At 37.2% G+C, this 18,297-nt stretch overlaps 1 protein-coding gene across 9 annotated transcripts in view; it reads right to left on the reverse strand.

Moving 5' to 3' along the window:
* The window catches only part of CUL4B (cullin 4B), a 70,339-nt gene that overhangs the window by 14,564 nt on the left and 37,478 nt on the right, over positions 1-18,297 (reverse strand). For all 9 annotated transcript variants that reach the window (XR_011385491.1, XR_011385492.1, XM_008273162.4 and 6 more), the window contains 8 exons: positions 16,812-16,927; positions 5,611-5,714; positions 5,090-5,159; positions 3,869-3,942; positions 2,936-3,098; positions 2,704-2,793; positions 2,329-2,411; positions 1,317-1,384 (listed from right to left, as the gene is read on the reverse strand). Coding sequence is in view for 7 of the 9 variants with exons in the window: in XM_008273162.4 (XP_008271384.1) it covers positions 1,317-1,384; positions 2,329-2,411; positions 2,704-2,793; positions 2,936-3,098; positions 3,869-3,942; positions 5,090-5,159; positions 5,611-5,714; positions 16,812-16,927 (768 nt within the window). In the remaining 2 variants the exon portion in view is untranslated. The remainder of the gene's footprint in view (positions 1-1,316; positions 1,385-2,328; positions 2,412-2,703; positions 2,794-2,935; positions 3,099-3,868; positions 3,943-5,089; positions 5,160-5,610; positions 5,715-16,811; positions 16,928-18,297) is intronic.

Genomic DNA, 18,297 nt, shown 5'->3' on the forward strand with positions numbered 1-18,297 from the left:
ATGGTTTGGGCCATTTAGCATGACAGATCAAATGTATAAACAAATTTATTTAAACTGCTTTCCATAAATTATAAATACCTCATATATGGTGTTACATATTACCTCTGACATTACTGTACATAATATATTTGAGTACTGAATATGGCCTTTGATATATCAAAAGATATATCATATATATCATATCATGCATAGAGTGTTTAAATGATGCTTCATATTTGATTTTTAGAATGCACTAATAGTGGGACTGCATTAGATTTCTAAATATACTCATTTTATACAAAAAGTAAGATCAAGAAAAAGGTACACTTTTTTCTATTTGTTAGACTGGCAAAATAAACTCAAAGTATACTCTAAGATCACTCAAGGTTAAAAGTGCTTAGTTTTATTGCCATGAACAAAAAAATTCAGTGCAAAAAGGAATGTCTTTACTGTAGTCTTACATATTAAATCGAGTTCTTAAATTCTCAGTGTTTTTTTTTTTTCAAATCAATTATTTTTTTGAAGGGCAGAGAAACAGAGAGGAGAAAGAGAGACTCCTCTCCATCTCTCTCTCATATCTTCCTATCTGCGGGTTCCCCAAATGGCAGCAATGGCTGGATCTCCCACATGGGTGGCAGGAACCCAATTACTTGAGTCATCACCACTGCCTTCACTCCCAGGGTATGTATTAATAGGAAACTGGTATCAGAATCAATTCCAGGTACTCTGACATGGGAGGTGCACACTTGGCCAAAATCTTGCTCCCCATGTTGTTTCTTTTGTGTTAGTGGACACACACTCAGTCCCTCAGTCCCTGTAGTTTTCAAATACAGAAATTGACACTTCAGAAAGTTGACTGCAATGAACAGGGGGAAAGGGTTATGTCTATCCTCACAAATACTGATACCTGCCATTAAATGGGAAACAGGTGGGCATTGTGGTGCAGAGGGTTAAACCATGGCTTGGGAATCCTACATCCCACATAAGAATGTCTGGTTAGTCACGGCTACTCCACACTTCAGATCCAGCTTCCTGCTATTGTGCCTGGTAGGCAGCAGGTGATGGCCCAAGTACTTGGGCTCCTGTCACCCATGTAGGAGATCTGGATAGAGTTTCTGGCACCTGGCTACATCCTGGCCAGACCTGGCTGTTGTGGCTATTTGGGGAGTGAACCAGTGGATAGAAGATCTATCAATATGTGTGCACATGCACATTCTCTCTTCATCACTATCTTTCAAGTAAATCTTTTTTTTTAATTAGAAGGACATTTTTAAATTCCCTACTTGTTTGTCACTAGTATTTAAAAAGTAACCTCTTATTTACAAATTGTCAATTACCTTTCTGAAGAATTGCTGTTAAGTGTTCCCCTAGAAGTTGTTTTTCTACAGTAGCAATTAATGATTTCCTAAAAGGAAAAAAAAGTTTAGAATTATTGACATTTGACTTTCTTGAAAATGTAAGCTTTTCCTGGTGGAGGGGTGGGTCAAATAACTCATTTTATGTTAATTTCAACATTCCTATCCTAGGTATAAATTAATAAGCACTCAGAGTTACTCTACTGCATGCCTAGAAGGAAAACTGCATTATTTCAGAATTTCGTTTACATAATGAAATAAATATTTCCATGGGATTGCCATGGCTGGCTTTTTCCAAGTTTCTCTGCTTTTGGTAGGAGGCAAAGTTATCTATGCTGTTTGCAGGAATTCCTTGGTTGTTAATAGTTAAGAAAGCACAGAGGGGTTGACATTGTAGCACAGTGGGTTAAGCTGCAGCCTGCAATACCAGCATTCTCATTTGGGCACTGGTTCATGTCCCAGCTGCTCCACTTCCAATACAGCTCCCTGCTGGTGGCCTGGGAAAAGCAGTGGAAGATGGCCCAAGCGTTTGGGCCTCTGCCACCCAAGTGGAAGACCCGGAGGAAGCTCCAGGCTCATGGCTTTGGCCTGGCTCAGCCCTAGCTGTTGCAGGCATCTGGGGCGAGAACCAGCAGATGGAAGGTCTCTTTCTCTGACTCTCCTTCTAACTCTGCCTTTCAAATAAATAAATCTTTAAAAACAGCAAGCACAGAAATAGCTTATTCTATGAACACCCAGTGAATTTTATTTGGCCTAAAGATTTTAAAGATCACATTAGTTTCTAATAATATTTTTAAATTATATTTTAAAAACACAGACAATAATGAAACCCTTGATTAAATCTAATTAGCTACAGAAAATCTAGCCTGAAGTTTGCATTATGAAAATAGTTAAAAAAATCTGAAAATAGTTACTAACGTGTCTAAGGTTTCTAAAATGCCTCAAGTAACTGAAGAACAGTTTAAAACTATTAAGCTGAATATGTATTACTTACTGTGTAGTCTGATCTAAATACGTAATAAGTCTGTCTGCTTCTTCTTCTAGACGTTTGTTAACATGATGAAGATATTCAGGAACCTACAAAGATAGTTTTTTATATTATTGTTCTCCTCCCCATAAATCATTCAGAAAATTTCAAGTCCAAAAGATCTTGACAGCAGCCCTATCAAATGTGACATGGTTGAATCATATGTAAAATTATAGGTAGAGTTTATAATCCAGAATTCTGGTCTTTAAGAAAATAAAGGAGCACCCAAGTGAGAGAAGACCAACAGAATGTTGGGAAGATAAATGCAAATGGAAGCTTATATACTACAAAACAAAGTCTACTGAAGAGATAATGGATTTATTAATCATGATTTTTAAATACCTCTCTTTCTTGCATTAATTTTTGGCCTTCAGCTGCATAGAGTCGGTTAGTTTCTTCCAAAAATCGTTGTTCAAAAGAATCTTGATAAATCTGGAAGGGGGAGAACAAAATAATATTTATTCAATAATTATTTATTGAATGCCCTCTATGTGAACAACTCTATGAATTCAGTTTTTAGATATCAAACCAGGGACAGTAATCAAATGTGTAGTAAGTGAAGTGGTTAACTTACTTGTAAATCAGAGAGCATACTTAAAAGGCTTCGGAGTAAACTTCTATCAATTGCTTCGCCATTCCTTTCCCTCTCAATCAAGAGAAGAATGCCATCAATTGTCTTATTCTGGACTTTCTGATCACTTATAATATGTGCTCTAAATAACTCCAGTCCCATGTCCCTAAAACAAAAACCAAATATAATCTAAATTAATTTACAACACCACCACTTCTAAAGAATCTTGCTGAAGTTCTTACAACGTGTTAATTATGGTTCCAGGCTTTATAACAACAATTGAAAAAGGATAAAATCTATACATTTAATTTTGAATAACATGAGATCAAACCATATAGGAAGCTCATTTTGCCTTTAATGAGAAAGGAAATTAAATTCCTGTCTTCCTTTATAACTAAGTTTTGTTATATTATTTCCTCTGGTAGATTTCTTCCTCGGTAAAATAAAAAAAATAATTTTCACTGTATTAGTACTGAAAGGTTATTTGGTCATTTATTAACTGGCTTCCAAACTCAAAAGTATCAATGAACTCTGATCACTGTTGTAGGTCTATATTAGGCATGTGATAAGGGAAGAGTTCATTATACTACTCTTACTTTCGTGTATACATGGATTTTTCCATAATAATGTTAAAAGAAAATGAGCAAACTCCTGCCAACCAACAGCAAAATGATTCATATCCACAGATATTCCAGAGGAAACTTGAATCCTCTTGGTTAACAAAAATTCCATAAATGTTAGGAAATGTTAGCTATCTTCAATATCAGAACAAGCAAATAGCATTAAGAAAATAAAACTATAAATAAAAGGCTAGAAGCCAACTATGAATTTTCAAGAGAATATTCACAGCACCGATTTGCTCTCTATCTTTCTGTAATTAAGATTTGACCATTATTTGTGACACATCTTTCCATAACATTTTTCTGGCATCCTTACCAAATGGAGGGCAGCATTGAATTCTGAAGAACGTAAGTTCTATCCAGAAACAAAAAGATGCTCCTGATCATGATCTGTCAATGGGAAAAAAATCAAGTTTTATGTACTTTTTTCAATTTAAAATATTTGAAATAATAAACTGAAGCATTCATTCATATATAACTGAACTACTAAGATCAACCATGAAGATAAATACATCTACTTGAGAATATGCCCATACCATTTTCTTTAAACTGTTTTCTTTTTAAAAAAGATAGATTCATTCAACAGGCAGAGTGACAGCAAGAGAGGGAGTGAGTGAGGCAGTAAATGAGGGAGAGACTCTTCCAGAGACATCTTCCATCTGCTGGTTTACTCCCCAAGTGGCTGCAAAGGATGGGGTTGGGCCATGCTGAAGTCAAGAGGCTGGAAGTTCATCTGAGTGTCCCACGTGGGTGCAGTAGCCCAAGGGCACCATCTTCTGCTGCTTTCCCAGGTGTATCAGCAGGGAGATGGATGGGAAATGAAGCAGCCAGGGCTCGAACTCTGATACAAGAAGCTGGCATCATCACAGACACTCAACCCACAGTGCCACAATGCCAGCACCTACCCTATGTTTTAATCCTTGTTGGGGTTTCTAAAATAGAAATACTTAAAAATGGCCATCTGGCCTTTTTGCTACTTGTGAAATAATTGAAAATAAAAATGTAATCAAGGGGAGATTCATACAATTCTTCCTTCACAATAGTAACAAAGGTGACACTGCTTTAAATTGCACATGTGGTATTTTGGGGGGGAGGGAATAGGTGACTTTAAGATTTTAATTTACAGAATATAAGGTATAAACTACTATCAGACTAGGGAGAAGCGAAAACACTGTGACCTGAATAAACCAAAACACCATCGGGCACTTTCCCAGGTAATCAAATAATAGACAGGATACCTGGCAACAGTCACAAACAAAATGTAATCTTTTAATGAAATAAATACTTTTTTTGGTTAAGTGTGTCACAAATGAAACTGACCCTAAGGTACAAGTTATTCTGAAGTGCTAGTATACCTGTTAACTTGTAGTTTTAAAATACAAAAACACAACCAAAATTGGTTTCCAATTCAGAAAAAGAGCAGGTATTAAGGCAGTCTCTCTACTGCAATCTTTTAAAATTAACATTCCTGTATCTGAAGAAGTTTGGGTGTTTTTTAACTGCAGTGTTTGACTTCAATGTAACTTTTTCAGCTTACCATTTGTCTGCAATGGTTCTGCCAGCATCTATCAATCTTTTTTAGGAAAAGAACACTATCCAATGAATCCATGAGATATATGTTAAGGATATTTTAAAGTGCTTAGTACAAGTAATCTACACAATGTAAAAGCATAAAGCTAAACATCAATTACAGAACAAAATGCTGTTTTTCTTATACTGTAAAAAAAATTTAGATTCCACTAAAAAAGCACCTTAAAAACAAGTCTCAGGTGTAACTAAGCATTATGTTCTTACTTTACAATTTCCCTTTGAAGATTATCTTTCCTCAAATGGATATCTGTTAGGGCAAAACAGTAAAGACATACGGACATCTTATTAACACAAATACCACATGTAGATTTGGATTCTAAAACTGAGAAAGTCAAAAATTGTTTCTTTTTTCTGAGAAACACAAAGAACAAAAATATACAAAGTGCAGAAAATCTACTTCAAGCTGGGTTAAGCAGTGAAGGATAGGGAGGAAGAAGATAATATTTTTTGTTGTTTTTAAAAGGATATTCTCTGAACTGATGAATTTGTGCTTTGATGTGATCTTCACAAATCTGTCTCAGCTGTTTGTACAAGTTTGCAGAAATCTTGTAAGAACAGAGATTTTCTACAGCCTGCAATATTAAACAGACATTTTCTAAAGGAAAGAACAGTGAACAGGACTCAATTATTTACATCAAGTTCCTATTGCTTTGATATTTCTATCACATCTGCTTGTTAAAAGGGGTTATTCACCCATTTAGGACACAGGGTAAAAGCAACAAAATATATCCATGTGGGTAGGCAACTTCTTCGTAACCAATAATACATTACAGCTGTATAGGTTAAAGATGGATGGAATCAAGCCAAGTTCTCCCCTGTGAACATTCAATTACAGCAATTGTTACCTATGAAAGTTATCTTGTTATTAAAAATGTTATGTTAATTATTTTCACAATTAACTTGAATCTCCAATTTTATTTTTAAAATAATGCCACCAATTGTTATAATTTACTATAATTGTAATTTTTAAGATTTATTTTATTTATTTGAAAGACAGAGTTAGAGAGAGAGGTCTTCTATCCGCTGGTTCACTCCCCAGATGGCCACCAACGACCAGAGCTGCGCCGATCCGAAAACAGGAGCCAGGAGCTTCTTCCGGGTCTCCAACATGGGTACAGGGGCCCAAGGATTTGGGCCATCTTCTAGTGCTTTCCCAAGCCATAGCAGAGAGCTGGATGGGAAGTGGAGCTGCCGGGTCTCGAACTGGTGCCCATATGGGGTGCCGGCACTGCAGGCCAGGGCTTTAACCCGCTGCGCCACAGCACCAGCCCCTATAATTGTATTAAAGATTATACTTTCTTGGGTTTTCCTGAATAGAACAAAGCAGACATTATTGCTAGCAGTATTTGAGTATGAAACAATGAAATACCAAGGAATTTTCTCCAACTTTTCAGTCTAAGGACAGATAAATAAATACAGACGGTTTAAAATGTGTACAACTAACTAAACATTAATTATGAAAGAAATGACTGTATTTTTCACTTCTTTTGAATTGGTCTTCTTTTATACTCAGATCACAAAAGGACAAACTTCAGATTTCACTGAGTTTTCTGTTATGTGTTATCAAAAGATTTTCAAATTTAAAACAACAGGCTTGGTAAAACTCTCTGGGTGAACTCTGATATAATCTATATTTCCAACTAGTAATAACTTAAGTATAATACTAGGATTCCTTTCTCACCATAATAGAAGGCACAAATTCCATTAAAATGGACTCTAGGGGGGTATCCAAGTTCTGTTGGTTAGAGTGGAATTTTGTAAATATGTAGTTGGAAGTTGAATTCCAGTACACAGGTCCAATAAATAAATTAGTCATGAAAAGAAAGCTTGAAAGAAATGGCTCACACCATTGGAGGGAAATAGCCACACCTCATCAGGAAACAGTAAACCAATTAGATTCAGCAGCTGACTGTAGGCTGAGTCTCCTCCAGTCATTTTCCACAGGACTTGGATCTGGGCCACAAATGCCTAAGGGTGTATTTATTTTATGTGCCTCTATGTTCACACTGGTCTTCTATGAAATGCCCTCCTTCCTCTCACTGTATCTAGGTGTTTCTTCTGAATGATCTATTTTTCTCAGCATTTTTCACTTCCTTGCTTAGACTGTTATGTGACTTAGTGCATACTTCATCTTCTCCACATTTCCTATTTCCAGTACTTCTTAAAGTCCTATTTATCCCATTTCCTTCTGCTGTGTTCCCCTTTCAACCATGAAACAGTTCTCAAAATATTTATTTATCTTGTCACACAAGATACCATATTCTCTTACTATTCAACTAGGTCCCACATCTTCCAATAAGTTATTCTTAACTACTTCAGCAATCAGTGACTCACAAGGTATGCACAGCAATCATTATCACACATTGGTTTGTAACTAAGTCAATACTATTTATCTTTTTACATGTATATCCTGTCTCCCTGACTTCTCTTATGATAGAAAGAGATCTGGCTATCATATATCTGTAAGTTCTCTAGTAGTTTTTGGGCTCTCAACCAGGAGAACATATTAAATATTCAAAAAGTGAATGTATCTACCACAATCAGCAATGTGGGCTTACAGTGTGACAAAACTGGCCAGAAAACAGGTAATTACAATAGTGTGTGCTAAGTGCTAAGATGGGGATAAGCAGACAGATAAAGCCCCTAATCAGCCCTTAGGGAAGGACAAGTCAGGAAAACCTTTCTGGGCAAAGGTAAAGAGGTGATCTCAAAGATCCACAGGGAAATGGATAAAGAGCTAAGGGTAATCATGAGAAACAGAGGAGTAAGCTGGGCTTTATTTGCATACAGCTTCACCTGTATTTAGTTGGAGGATGATTTATGAAGCTCAAGACAAGAAAGGCAGGGACATCTAAGGTGAGTTTTGAAGGTCAGTTTGGAAGGGAGCACGCTTCTTCAACTGAGCCTCAAATGCTGTTTTAACATGTGGACCAGAGCTAATAATTTTCCTTCCTCAGCAGCCTTTCTTCAAACTCTCGTGTAGTACTGTAAAGAAATTCCCTAACAGGTATAAAAAAAGCAAAGCATAGAAGTGTTTGGTGTATAGTCTGCGATCAATTATGTTAAAAGGGGGAAATGAATGAAAACATACTGCATTGTTTTTACATACATAAAATATCTCTGGAAAGCAATCGAAAAAAATAATAATATCTGATAAAAGGGGAACTAGCTGGGGAGTTAGAAGATGAGATGGAAGTAGTTTTTATTACATGTTCAGTAATAAACAAATACACACACAGTACATTTTGGGCTTTGAAACAAATACATTAAGTATTTTAAAAACTTAAATACTTGCCTCCCCTAATAAAACTCTATCTTCCCCACCACACTTCTTTGCATGGCATTCAAGGCTCAGTCTTATAATTTTAGTCTTACATCTAATTATAATCTTCCACGTAACGTACAGCACTCTGCATCTCTCACTTTTGAGCAAGGATTGTTTGGAGTAGTCATGTGTACTTAAAATAGTGACTTCCAAAACTTTTTCACCCAAGCTACAGTAAAGAATACATTTTACGTCACAATCCATTGTACACAAAATACATATAACTGGAATAGTATCTTCATGAACTAAAAAGCAGTACCATGTGTGATGTACTCTGATAGCTTCTATTTTAGTTTTTTAAAAGTATTGGTCACAAATAACCATTAGGAAACCACTAATGTATTTTCTGTATTATTTTCCTATAATCATTTACTTTTATTTAAGTCATTTAAATTCCAGCAAAAAGCACACTGCAAAAATTACCATGCTGACCAAGTGCCTAGGTCATGCTGAGTGACAAAAGCCAGTCCCAAAGGGACAAATATCATATGTTTTCCATGATGGGTGACAACTAACCAAGCACCAAAAAGGAAACCTGTTGAAGTGAAATGGACACTATGAGAAACAGTGTCTTGATCAGTCCTTGTCCTGACTGTCGAGGAACAACTTAATACTTTATCCCTGTTAGTATTTTTTTTTGTTCTGCTTAATACTATTGGTTGAACTCTTTAACTAACACACAATTATTCTTAGGTGTTTAAATTTAACTGAAAAGTGATCCCTGTTAAATATAAGAGTGGGAATAAGAGAGAGAGGAGATGTACAGTTTGGCACATGCTCAATCGGACTTGCCCCAAATGGTAGTTAGAAATGTGCCAGGGGATTCCAATTCAATCTCATCAAGGTGGCATGTACCAATGCCATCTCACTAGTCAAAGTGATCAGTTTCAGTTCATAATTGATCATAATGATAGGATTAAGAGTCAAAGGGATCACATAAACAAGACTAGTGTCTGCTAATACTAACTGATAGAATAAAAAAAAGGGAGAGAACGATCCATCATGGGAAGCGGGATACACAGCAGACTCATAGAATGGCAGATGTCCTAAACAGCACTCTGGCCTCAGAATCGCACTTAAGGCATTCGGATCCGCTAAAAAGCCCATAAGAGTATGTCAGGCATGGAAAGCCAAGACACTCAAGCTGGCGAACTCAAAAGGCTTCCATAGCCTTGGCAACTCATGACAAGAGCCTAGGGTGATTACTGACGCCATAAACAAGAGTATCAATTGTTAAATCAACAACAGGAGTCACTGTGCACTTACTCCCCATGTAGGATCTCTGTCCTTAATGTGTTGTACTATGTGAATTAATGGCATAACTAGTACTCAAACAGTACTTTACACTTTGTGTTTCTGTGTGGGTGCAAACTGTTGAAATCTTAGTAAATACTAAGTAGATCTTCTGTATATAAAGATAATTGAAAATGTATCTTGATGTGAATGGGATAGGAGAGGGAGTGGGCGATGGGATGGTTGTGGGTGGGAGGGAAGTTATGTGGGGGGGAAGCCACTGTAATCCAAAAGCTGTACTTTGGAAATTTATATTTATTAAATAAAAGTTTAAAAAAAAGAAATGTATTGGTCACAAATAACCAATTGTATGAAACTACTAGAACATAAGCACCTTAGGAGCTAGGACTAAGTGTATCTACCCAAGGTGCCTGTCTCGCTCTGCGCATAGCAAACAACTGATTCAACAAAGAGTAAGTATTTGTTAAGTATTCTGCATCTTGTTAGGTAGTGGGATAGAAAAACTAATGGGAAGTGTTAAATCACCACTTAGGAGTGTGAGATAAGCTCTATTTTATTCTAGACCTTTGAACTGTCCTTTTAGAAATATACTATATTACATTTCACTAAATAAACACTTTGGAAATCTATGGAGTTTGGTCTAGTGTAATTATTACTAAAATAACCTCCTGACTCACAGGCACCTATTTGTATTAGATACATTCTAGATAGTTTTCGAAGTCCTTCGAATAAAACTATCTTTTTACGTAAAGATCCTCCAAATCCCAATTCTTCTCCTCTAGTAAGACTGAAAATTATCAAGAACTAAGAATCTGGGGCCGGCGCTGTGGCACAGCAAGTTAACGCCCTGGCTTGAAGCACCAGCATCCTATATGGGTGCTGGTTTGAGACCCGGTTGCTCCACTTCCAATCCAGCTTGCTCCTATGGCCTGGGAAAGCAGTAGAAGATGGCCCAAGTCCTTGGGCCCCTCAACCCATGTGGGAGACCTGGAGGAGGCTCCTGGCTCCTGGTTTAGGATCAGTGCAGCTTTGGGGAGTGAACCAGAAGATGGAGGACCTCTCCACTCTACCACTCCTCTCTCTGTGTAACTCTGACTTTCAAATAAAGAAATAAATCTTTAAAAAAGAACTAAGAATCTGTAATTGTATATTTTTAAAATAGCAGTGATAGTACTGATTAACAATTCAGTAAAAAGAGCAGAAATAAATAACACGTACCAGACTAAGCTTGAAATATCAACAGGGTGACAACAGGCAAACTTACAGAGAACCCAATAGCTAGTCTTCAACAGTACTAAGATTTTAACTGCTCTCCTATATCCACCAACTGCTTAAACAACTAGATTTTTAGTCTTCCATCGCTGGTTCACTCTCCAAATGGCTGCAACGACTGGGGCTGGGCCGGTCTGAAGCCAGGAATCAGGAGCTTCTTCTGGGTCTCCCACATGGGTGTAGGGGTCCAAGGACCTGGGCCATCCTCTACTGCTTTCCTAAGCCATAGCAGAGAGATGGATCATAAGTGGAGCAGCTGGGACTTGAACCAGCACCCACATGGGATGCCAGCACTGCAGGTGGGGGCTTTGCCCACTACACCACAGCACTGACCCCTACACTTTCTAACTGACATGACTAAAGCTGTGGTAGAAGCCTTCTCAAGGTCAGAAAAAGAAAAACGGAGTCATCTGTCCTGGGAATGAAATGTAGTTGTTATCTGCTTGACTATGAATGCTTCAACTGTGCTTACTATCTGCTTATAAAAAGAAAAAACAAATAAATAAATCTGGGATCGGTGCTGTGGTGCAGCGGGTAAAGCCAGGAAGAAGCTCCAGGCTCCTGGCTTCAGATCGGCGCAGCTCTGGCCGTTGCGGCCATCTGGGGAGTGAAACAAAGGATGGAAGACCTCTCTGTCTCTACCTCTCTCTGTAACTTTCAAATAAATAAAATAAATCTTAAAAAAAACCAGATTTTTACAATGGGCAGATGCACTAGTGGCTTCATCTTGTGGTCATTTATAAATGAATTATTAAAATGGAAAAGATCATTATTTAAGATTTATTTCAGAAAAAGCCTATCAGAATTCCCATTATTGATAAACTCACCAACACCAAAATTCCAAACGTAAGACATCATATGTAAAAACAGGACACATTTTGAAAAAGAACTGCAGAGGAACACTGTTCCTAGAGAGTTCTATTTTTTTTTCCAATTCCACTAATGGTGTCTACTGAAGCATATTTGCAATGTAATCTGTTCATCAGCAAGCTGTTCTGGTCTAGTGTGAACTTAGAATTTGAAAATATGGGGGAGTGGGCATTTGCTGCAACAGTTAGGGCCCTGCTTGGGACACCTGTCTCCTATCAGAGCACCCAGCTCCACTCTCGATTTTAGCTTCCTGCTAATGCACACCCTGTGAAGGACAGTGTTGATGGCTCAAACAGTTGCATCCCTGTCATCCACATGGGAAATCCATGTTGAGTTCCAGACTCCTAGCTTTGGCCTGGTCCAGCCCCGGCTGTTGTAGGCATGTGCGGGGTAAACTAATGGAAGATACACCTACCTACCCCCCCCCCCAATAATAAATTAAAAATCTAAGAATTTAAAAGCATGCAGTGTTTGGGTTCTAAAATAATATATAATTTTAAAATATAAAGATTTCTTTCTTCAAAATTTTATTTATTTACTTGAGAAATAGAGTTACAGAGGGAGAGACAGACAGAAAGGTCTTCCATCCGCTGGTTCACTCCCCAAACGGCCAGAGATGGGCCAACCTGAAGCCAGGAGCCAGGAGCTTCCTCTGGGTCTCCCATGTGAGTACAGGGGCTCAAGCACTTGGGCCATCCTCTACTGCTTTTCCAGGCCATAGCAGAGAGCTGGATCAGAAGAGGAGCAGCCGGGATTAGAACTGGTGCCCATATGGGTTACCAGTTCCACATGTGGAGGCTTAACCTACTATGCCACAACACCAGCTCCAAGATTTCTCTTTTTAAAAATATTTTTTTATTTGAAAGGCAGAGTGACAGAAGGGAGAGACAGCGAGAATTCTCCATCTGCTGGTTTACTTCCCAAACAACAGCAACAGTCTGGGCCAGGCCAAAGCCAGGAGCCAAGAACTCCATCCAGGTCTCCCACACAGGTGGCAGTGGCCCAAGTACTTATCTGCTGCCTTCCTATGTGAACTAGCAGGAAGCCTGATCAAAAGCAGAGCAGCTGGAACTGAAACCAGTACCCCAATATGGGATGCTGGTGTTGCAGGCATGGCTTAAACTGGCTGTGTCACAATGCTGGCCCCAGGATTTCTTTTCAAAGCCCATATATTTATTAGCATTGGTAACACCAGTATTTAACAGGGGCTATAAATGCTTTTTTTTTTTTTCAAAATTTATTTACAATAAACAACCCTGAGATATAGTTCTATTAGTGTACCCATTTTGCAAATGAGGAAACTAAGTTTAGAGAATTAACTTTCCCCAAGTTATATGAGTGGCAAATCTCTAATCTAAGCAGGCCGATCAACTCAAAAGTCAGTGCATTTAACCATAGTCCTATCATAGTGGTCAATCATAAATAAACAAAAATCCCAAACCATCATCAACCACTGTCTCACTCATAAGACTTGAAAGTTGCAACCCCATACTTGGGACTACCATACCTAAACTTTACTTTCTTAAGATATATTTATTTATTTGAAAGGCAGAGTTAAGAGAAAGAGAAGGAGAGACAGAGAGAGATAATGGCTATAACGGCCAGGGCTGGGCCAGGCACCTCCTCTGGGTCTTCCATTTGGGTGGCAGAAGCCCAAAAGCTCGGGCCATCTTCCACTGCTTTTCCCAGGCCACCAGCAGGGAGCTGGAACAGAAGTGGAGCAGTTGGGACAGGAGGTGCTCATACGAGATGCCAGTGTCCCAGGTGGCGGCTTAACCTGCTACGCCACAACGATGGCTCCCCCATACTTAATATATAAAGGAAGATGATTATTAATACTGAAGAATGTTCTGGATAGAGATATGCCAACAAATTTTACATCTGGGAAAGAGGGTTGGGTAGGTGTTTGGAGAACTTTTTGTTTTATATACGTACCTATTACTATATTATTTCAATTTTAGGAGAGTACTTTTTAATTGTGTTTCAGTAAGTTGAAATCAAACGACTGAAGGTTAGATAGTGTAAAATAACTTTACCTCCTCTTTGAACTTCAACATCTCAAAATTATATTTCTGAGACTAATCCAATCCAATCCATCCAAAGGAGCATTTATAAAATTAAGATCAAAAACCATAAAAGAGCTAGAAACAAATGCTTTTGAATTTATTATAGCAAAATGAGTAAAGTCCTATGAAAAATGCAGACAGTCAAGTTTTAACACCCATGATTTTAAGCTAAATAAATGCAACTGAACCATAGCAGTAAAACTTCTGACATATAAGAAAGCAAAATCACAAAAATGTAAGCTATAATCTCTTGAAACCTAAAAAATCTCATCAATATATCATGGAAAGTATTTTCAAATCAAAACTTCTTGAAAAACACTCAAGGAAAAATAAATAAAGTTAATACCTACTATCAACATGTTATAAACATGCAATATGAGTACATAAAGTTATACATCATTGAAATTATATACTATATACCAGTAGATCCAAGTAAGTTTCACATACATGAACATATAAAAAAAGTACTATTTTGATAATAGCTTTTTCCTAAAGTAAGATAATTTAATTGCTTCAAACTTCTACAATATAGTCAAAGTGATGTGGCATAGTAATGAGGCAGTGGGGTAGAGAAGGTATACTGGAATAGGAACAGAGCATCACAGTTTGAATCTTTTTTTCTGCCAATATATGACTCTGGACAGGATATTCAACTTCTCTGAGATTACTATTCTTACCAATAACTTGGGGATAATATCTACTACCTTATCTATTTTAGAAAGAGTTTCTGTAATGCTTAAATGAAATAATATAAGATGAACATGTCACACACACACTACACAAAGATACTGGATGATATGATCTCTGAAGGACTTTCCAACTAACTCTGATTCTATAATTATACTTTTACTATTATGCGACACCAAAACACACATATGTAATACACCACAAGAGCCAAATGAGGTGGGCTTATCCCTAAGTAATACCTTAGTACTACTACTACTACCAGCTGACATTTACTTAGCATCACAATACCTACAACATTACATCATTACTGTGGTTGAGCATTATTCTGGGTGTTTTGTATATATGTACTCAATTTTAACAGCAACAGAACCTCAATTTGACATATTACAAGTGAAAAAGCCATATTGTAGCTTATGAGAAAGTCTGACTAGTGATAACAACATCTTATACAACAGTGCTTCAAAAAGTTCACAGAAAATAGAATTTAAGGGGAACAAGTATTGTGGTGCAGCTCAGCCTCCAATGTGGGATGCATGCATCCCATTGAGGAGTGCCTGGTTTGAGTCCTGGCTACTTGGCTTCCCATCCAGCTTCCTGATGATGCCTCTGGGAAGAAATTAGATGATGGCTCAAGTACTTGAGTCCCTGCCACCCATGTGGCAGACCTGGATTGAGTTCCAGAATCCTGGCTTCAGTTTATGGCAAAATGTGTATTATGAGAAAACTATGCGTGGATTTCAATTTTTTGCACCAAAATAAACTCTTTTTCTTTCCATTTTCCATGAACTTTTTGAAGTACCTTCATATTTATATATCATAGTGTTCTTCAAGGTGTTTTTTACAAATGTCTCACTTGGTTATTATAAGCACCTCTGAGATGTAGAAAAGGCAGGTATTCTTTCTCCTGTGAGGAGTTTATTACCTTGCCCAAGATCACAAGGGCAACAGCAGAGAAAACTAGATCCCAAAACTTTTTCCTGACTTCTCATCCAGGATTCAACTATCACCCTCTTACCCCTCCAACTAAAATGTGAATATTACAAATACTGATAAATTGGACCAATATAATTTTACATCATACTCATTAACTTAAGCAATTGAACTGAGAAGTATATTTTTTAATAACAAACTGCTGACACTATCAATGGAAAATTCTTGAATTGGTTGTATGTGTCAAAACACAGTAGGCAAAAAATCTCTATGTAGCAAGAAGTCTAAATCAAGAGCTGCCCTTGGTATTACATTTAAACATTTCAATTTTTTTTTTTTTGACAGGCAGAGTGGACAGTGAGAGAGAGAGACAGAGAGAAAGGTCTTCCTTTTGCCATTGGTTCACCCTCCAATAGCCGCCGCGGCCAGCGCACCGCGCTGATCCGATGGCAGGAGCCAGGAGCCAGGTGCTTTTTCTGGTCTCCCATGGGGTGCAGGGCCCAAGCACCTGGGCCATCCTCCACTGCACTCCCGGGCCACAGCAGAGAGCTGGCCTGGAAGAGGGGCAACCGGGACAGAATCCGGCGCCCCAACCGGGACTAGAACCCGGTGTGCCGGCACCGCTAGGCGGAGGATTAGCCTAGTGAGCCGCGGCGCCGGCCTAAACATTTCAAATTTAAAGACTTATTTGTAAGCAAAAAAATCTCCAAATCTGAGCCTCAGACTATACTGCTAGGCTACAACCTGCTGCTCCTATCTGGGCACAGGAGATAAGACAAACATGCAGAGCAAAAAAAAGAAAAAAAGTGGCAAAATGCTACAAATAAAGAGGTAGACTAAAGGATGTGAAGGACATCTGCATGTCTTGAGGCTTTTCTTAAAAGAGAGAAACAACTAAGCAAGAATTATCATAACAGAAGAGTGACAGGTCTCCAGAAATCACTTTGGGATCTACCCTACAAGATTCCATTATGGGTAAAAATGTCAATTATATCAACGTGTACCAAACTGAAACTTAATTAGGAGTGTCCAGGTCATACTGGTATAAGTTCAATTTATACCACTCATACTATAAGGTGGGCTTATAACCAATATGACTGTACTCAGTTTATGAGTATATGGTCTGATTGTAAAAAGGAGTGCATCAAGAAATTGTAATTAGAAAAGAGGCAAAAGTGTATTTAAGGCCCTATTTCAGAAAGTAAATCCAAATTATCTCACCTCAATTTATGTTAATGAAATCTAGTTATCACATTAATACATACCTGGTAGAGTTCTTCTAAATTGTACTTAATTGAAGTACTATTCTGAATAGCTTCCACTGCTTCTTTCAGTTTCTGCCAAGTTTCATCTGTGTAGTTTTCTGGTAATTTAGGCTTATCTAGATGATATATAAAAGGTTGGCATTAAAACAACATATAGAATATAGCAACTGAAGGTCCACAAAATACAATTACATTACTGTTTTTAAAGTAAACTGTGATCTTTATAACTATTACACTTAAATGTTAAAGCAACCACTGTATTAAGAGCTCAGTATAAAGAAACAGTATTCTAATATTTCAAATTTTATTGGTCACTTTAACTCACCTATTAAAACTGAAGGTGAGGGTTTTTTTCTCCTACTGAACGTATTGCTTCAAAAAATAAAAATTCAAGAATGACAGATAAAAAGTAACAATCCTGACCTTATTTCATCATGTGTAAAACCTAAGTCAACATGAATTTTGTACCTGAGATTTAAAATATTGTATGTCTACTATGTGCAAGGAATTTTATAAACCCCTTTACCATCCTAACAATGCCCTAGGCTAAGTATCAAAACTGAGGAATCCAAGGATGGAAAGCATTTGGTAAGTTTGCCCAAGGTCACTGTAACTAGTCAACGGCAAGTCTGGCATTCTAATCCTGGTCTTTTTGATCCCCAAATTTATGCAGAAACTACAGAAATGGAGAAAAACATTTTAACTCAGGTTTTAAACTACATTTATGAGTAGAATGAAATTTTAAAAGAAATTCAAATATCCAAATGACTCCAGAAACTATGCAGCATTTTCTAAATAGAAAGAAACACTGAAATGCTAGGCTTTTACACTTCACTGGCCATCAATGAGTGGAAAAAAACTTTTAATTAAAGCATTGAAATGCCTTAATAATGTGTTTTAATTTTTTTGGAGGAAGAAAAAAACAAAATTTCTTAAATCAATTTTCAGAAGCAATTAGGATCACAGCTCACTTCTTATAAAAATCTTGGCTATTAAGCAAAATATTTCAGCTAAATAATGAACACATTAGTCAATTACAATTCATATTCACTTCAGAAAGCAGAAAGCTTTACTCTTAAGTCAGAATATAACACTCTTCAAGAGTCTGCAAATGGGAGAGAAGTGATATAAAAAGAAAGGGTTAAAAATAAACAACACCATATCTCTCTGCTTGAAATAAAAGAGTATATTCTTTATTTTTACACTAATGTTGAAAATACAGATAGTGAACACCTAATTTTTCCGATACTAGTATTAAGCCCCAAGGCACTTATGCAGTAAATATTACTTAAGTTCATTCATTTACTTCTCCATTTAATAATCATTTTTGCACTTATTACCTGCCAGTTAAAGGTGTTGAATAAGTGAGCCAGAAAAATAGAACACATTCAACAGATACAAATTAATTCAGCTGAATACATTTTTTTTAAAACTTGATTTTGTATTAGCATCAATGCGTTCATAATACTTTCAATCACCTATCAAA

The sequence above is a fragment of the Oryctolagus cuniculus genome, chromosome X (assembly GCF_964237555.1).
Source record: "Oryctolagus cuniculus chromosome X, mOryCun1.1, whole genome shotgun sequence".
NCBI lineage: Eukaryota > Metazoa > Chordata > Mammalia > Lagomorpha > Leporidae > Oryctolagus > Oryctolagus cuniculus.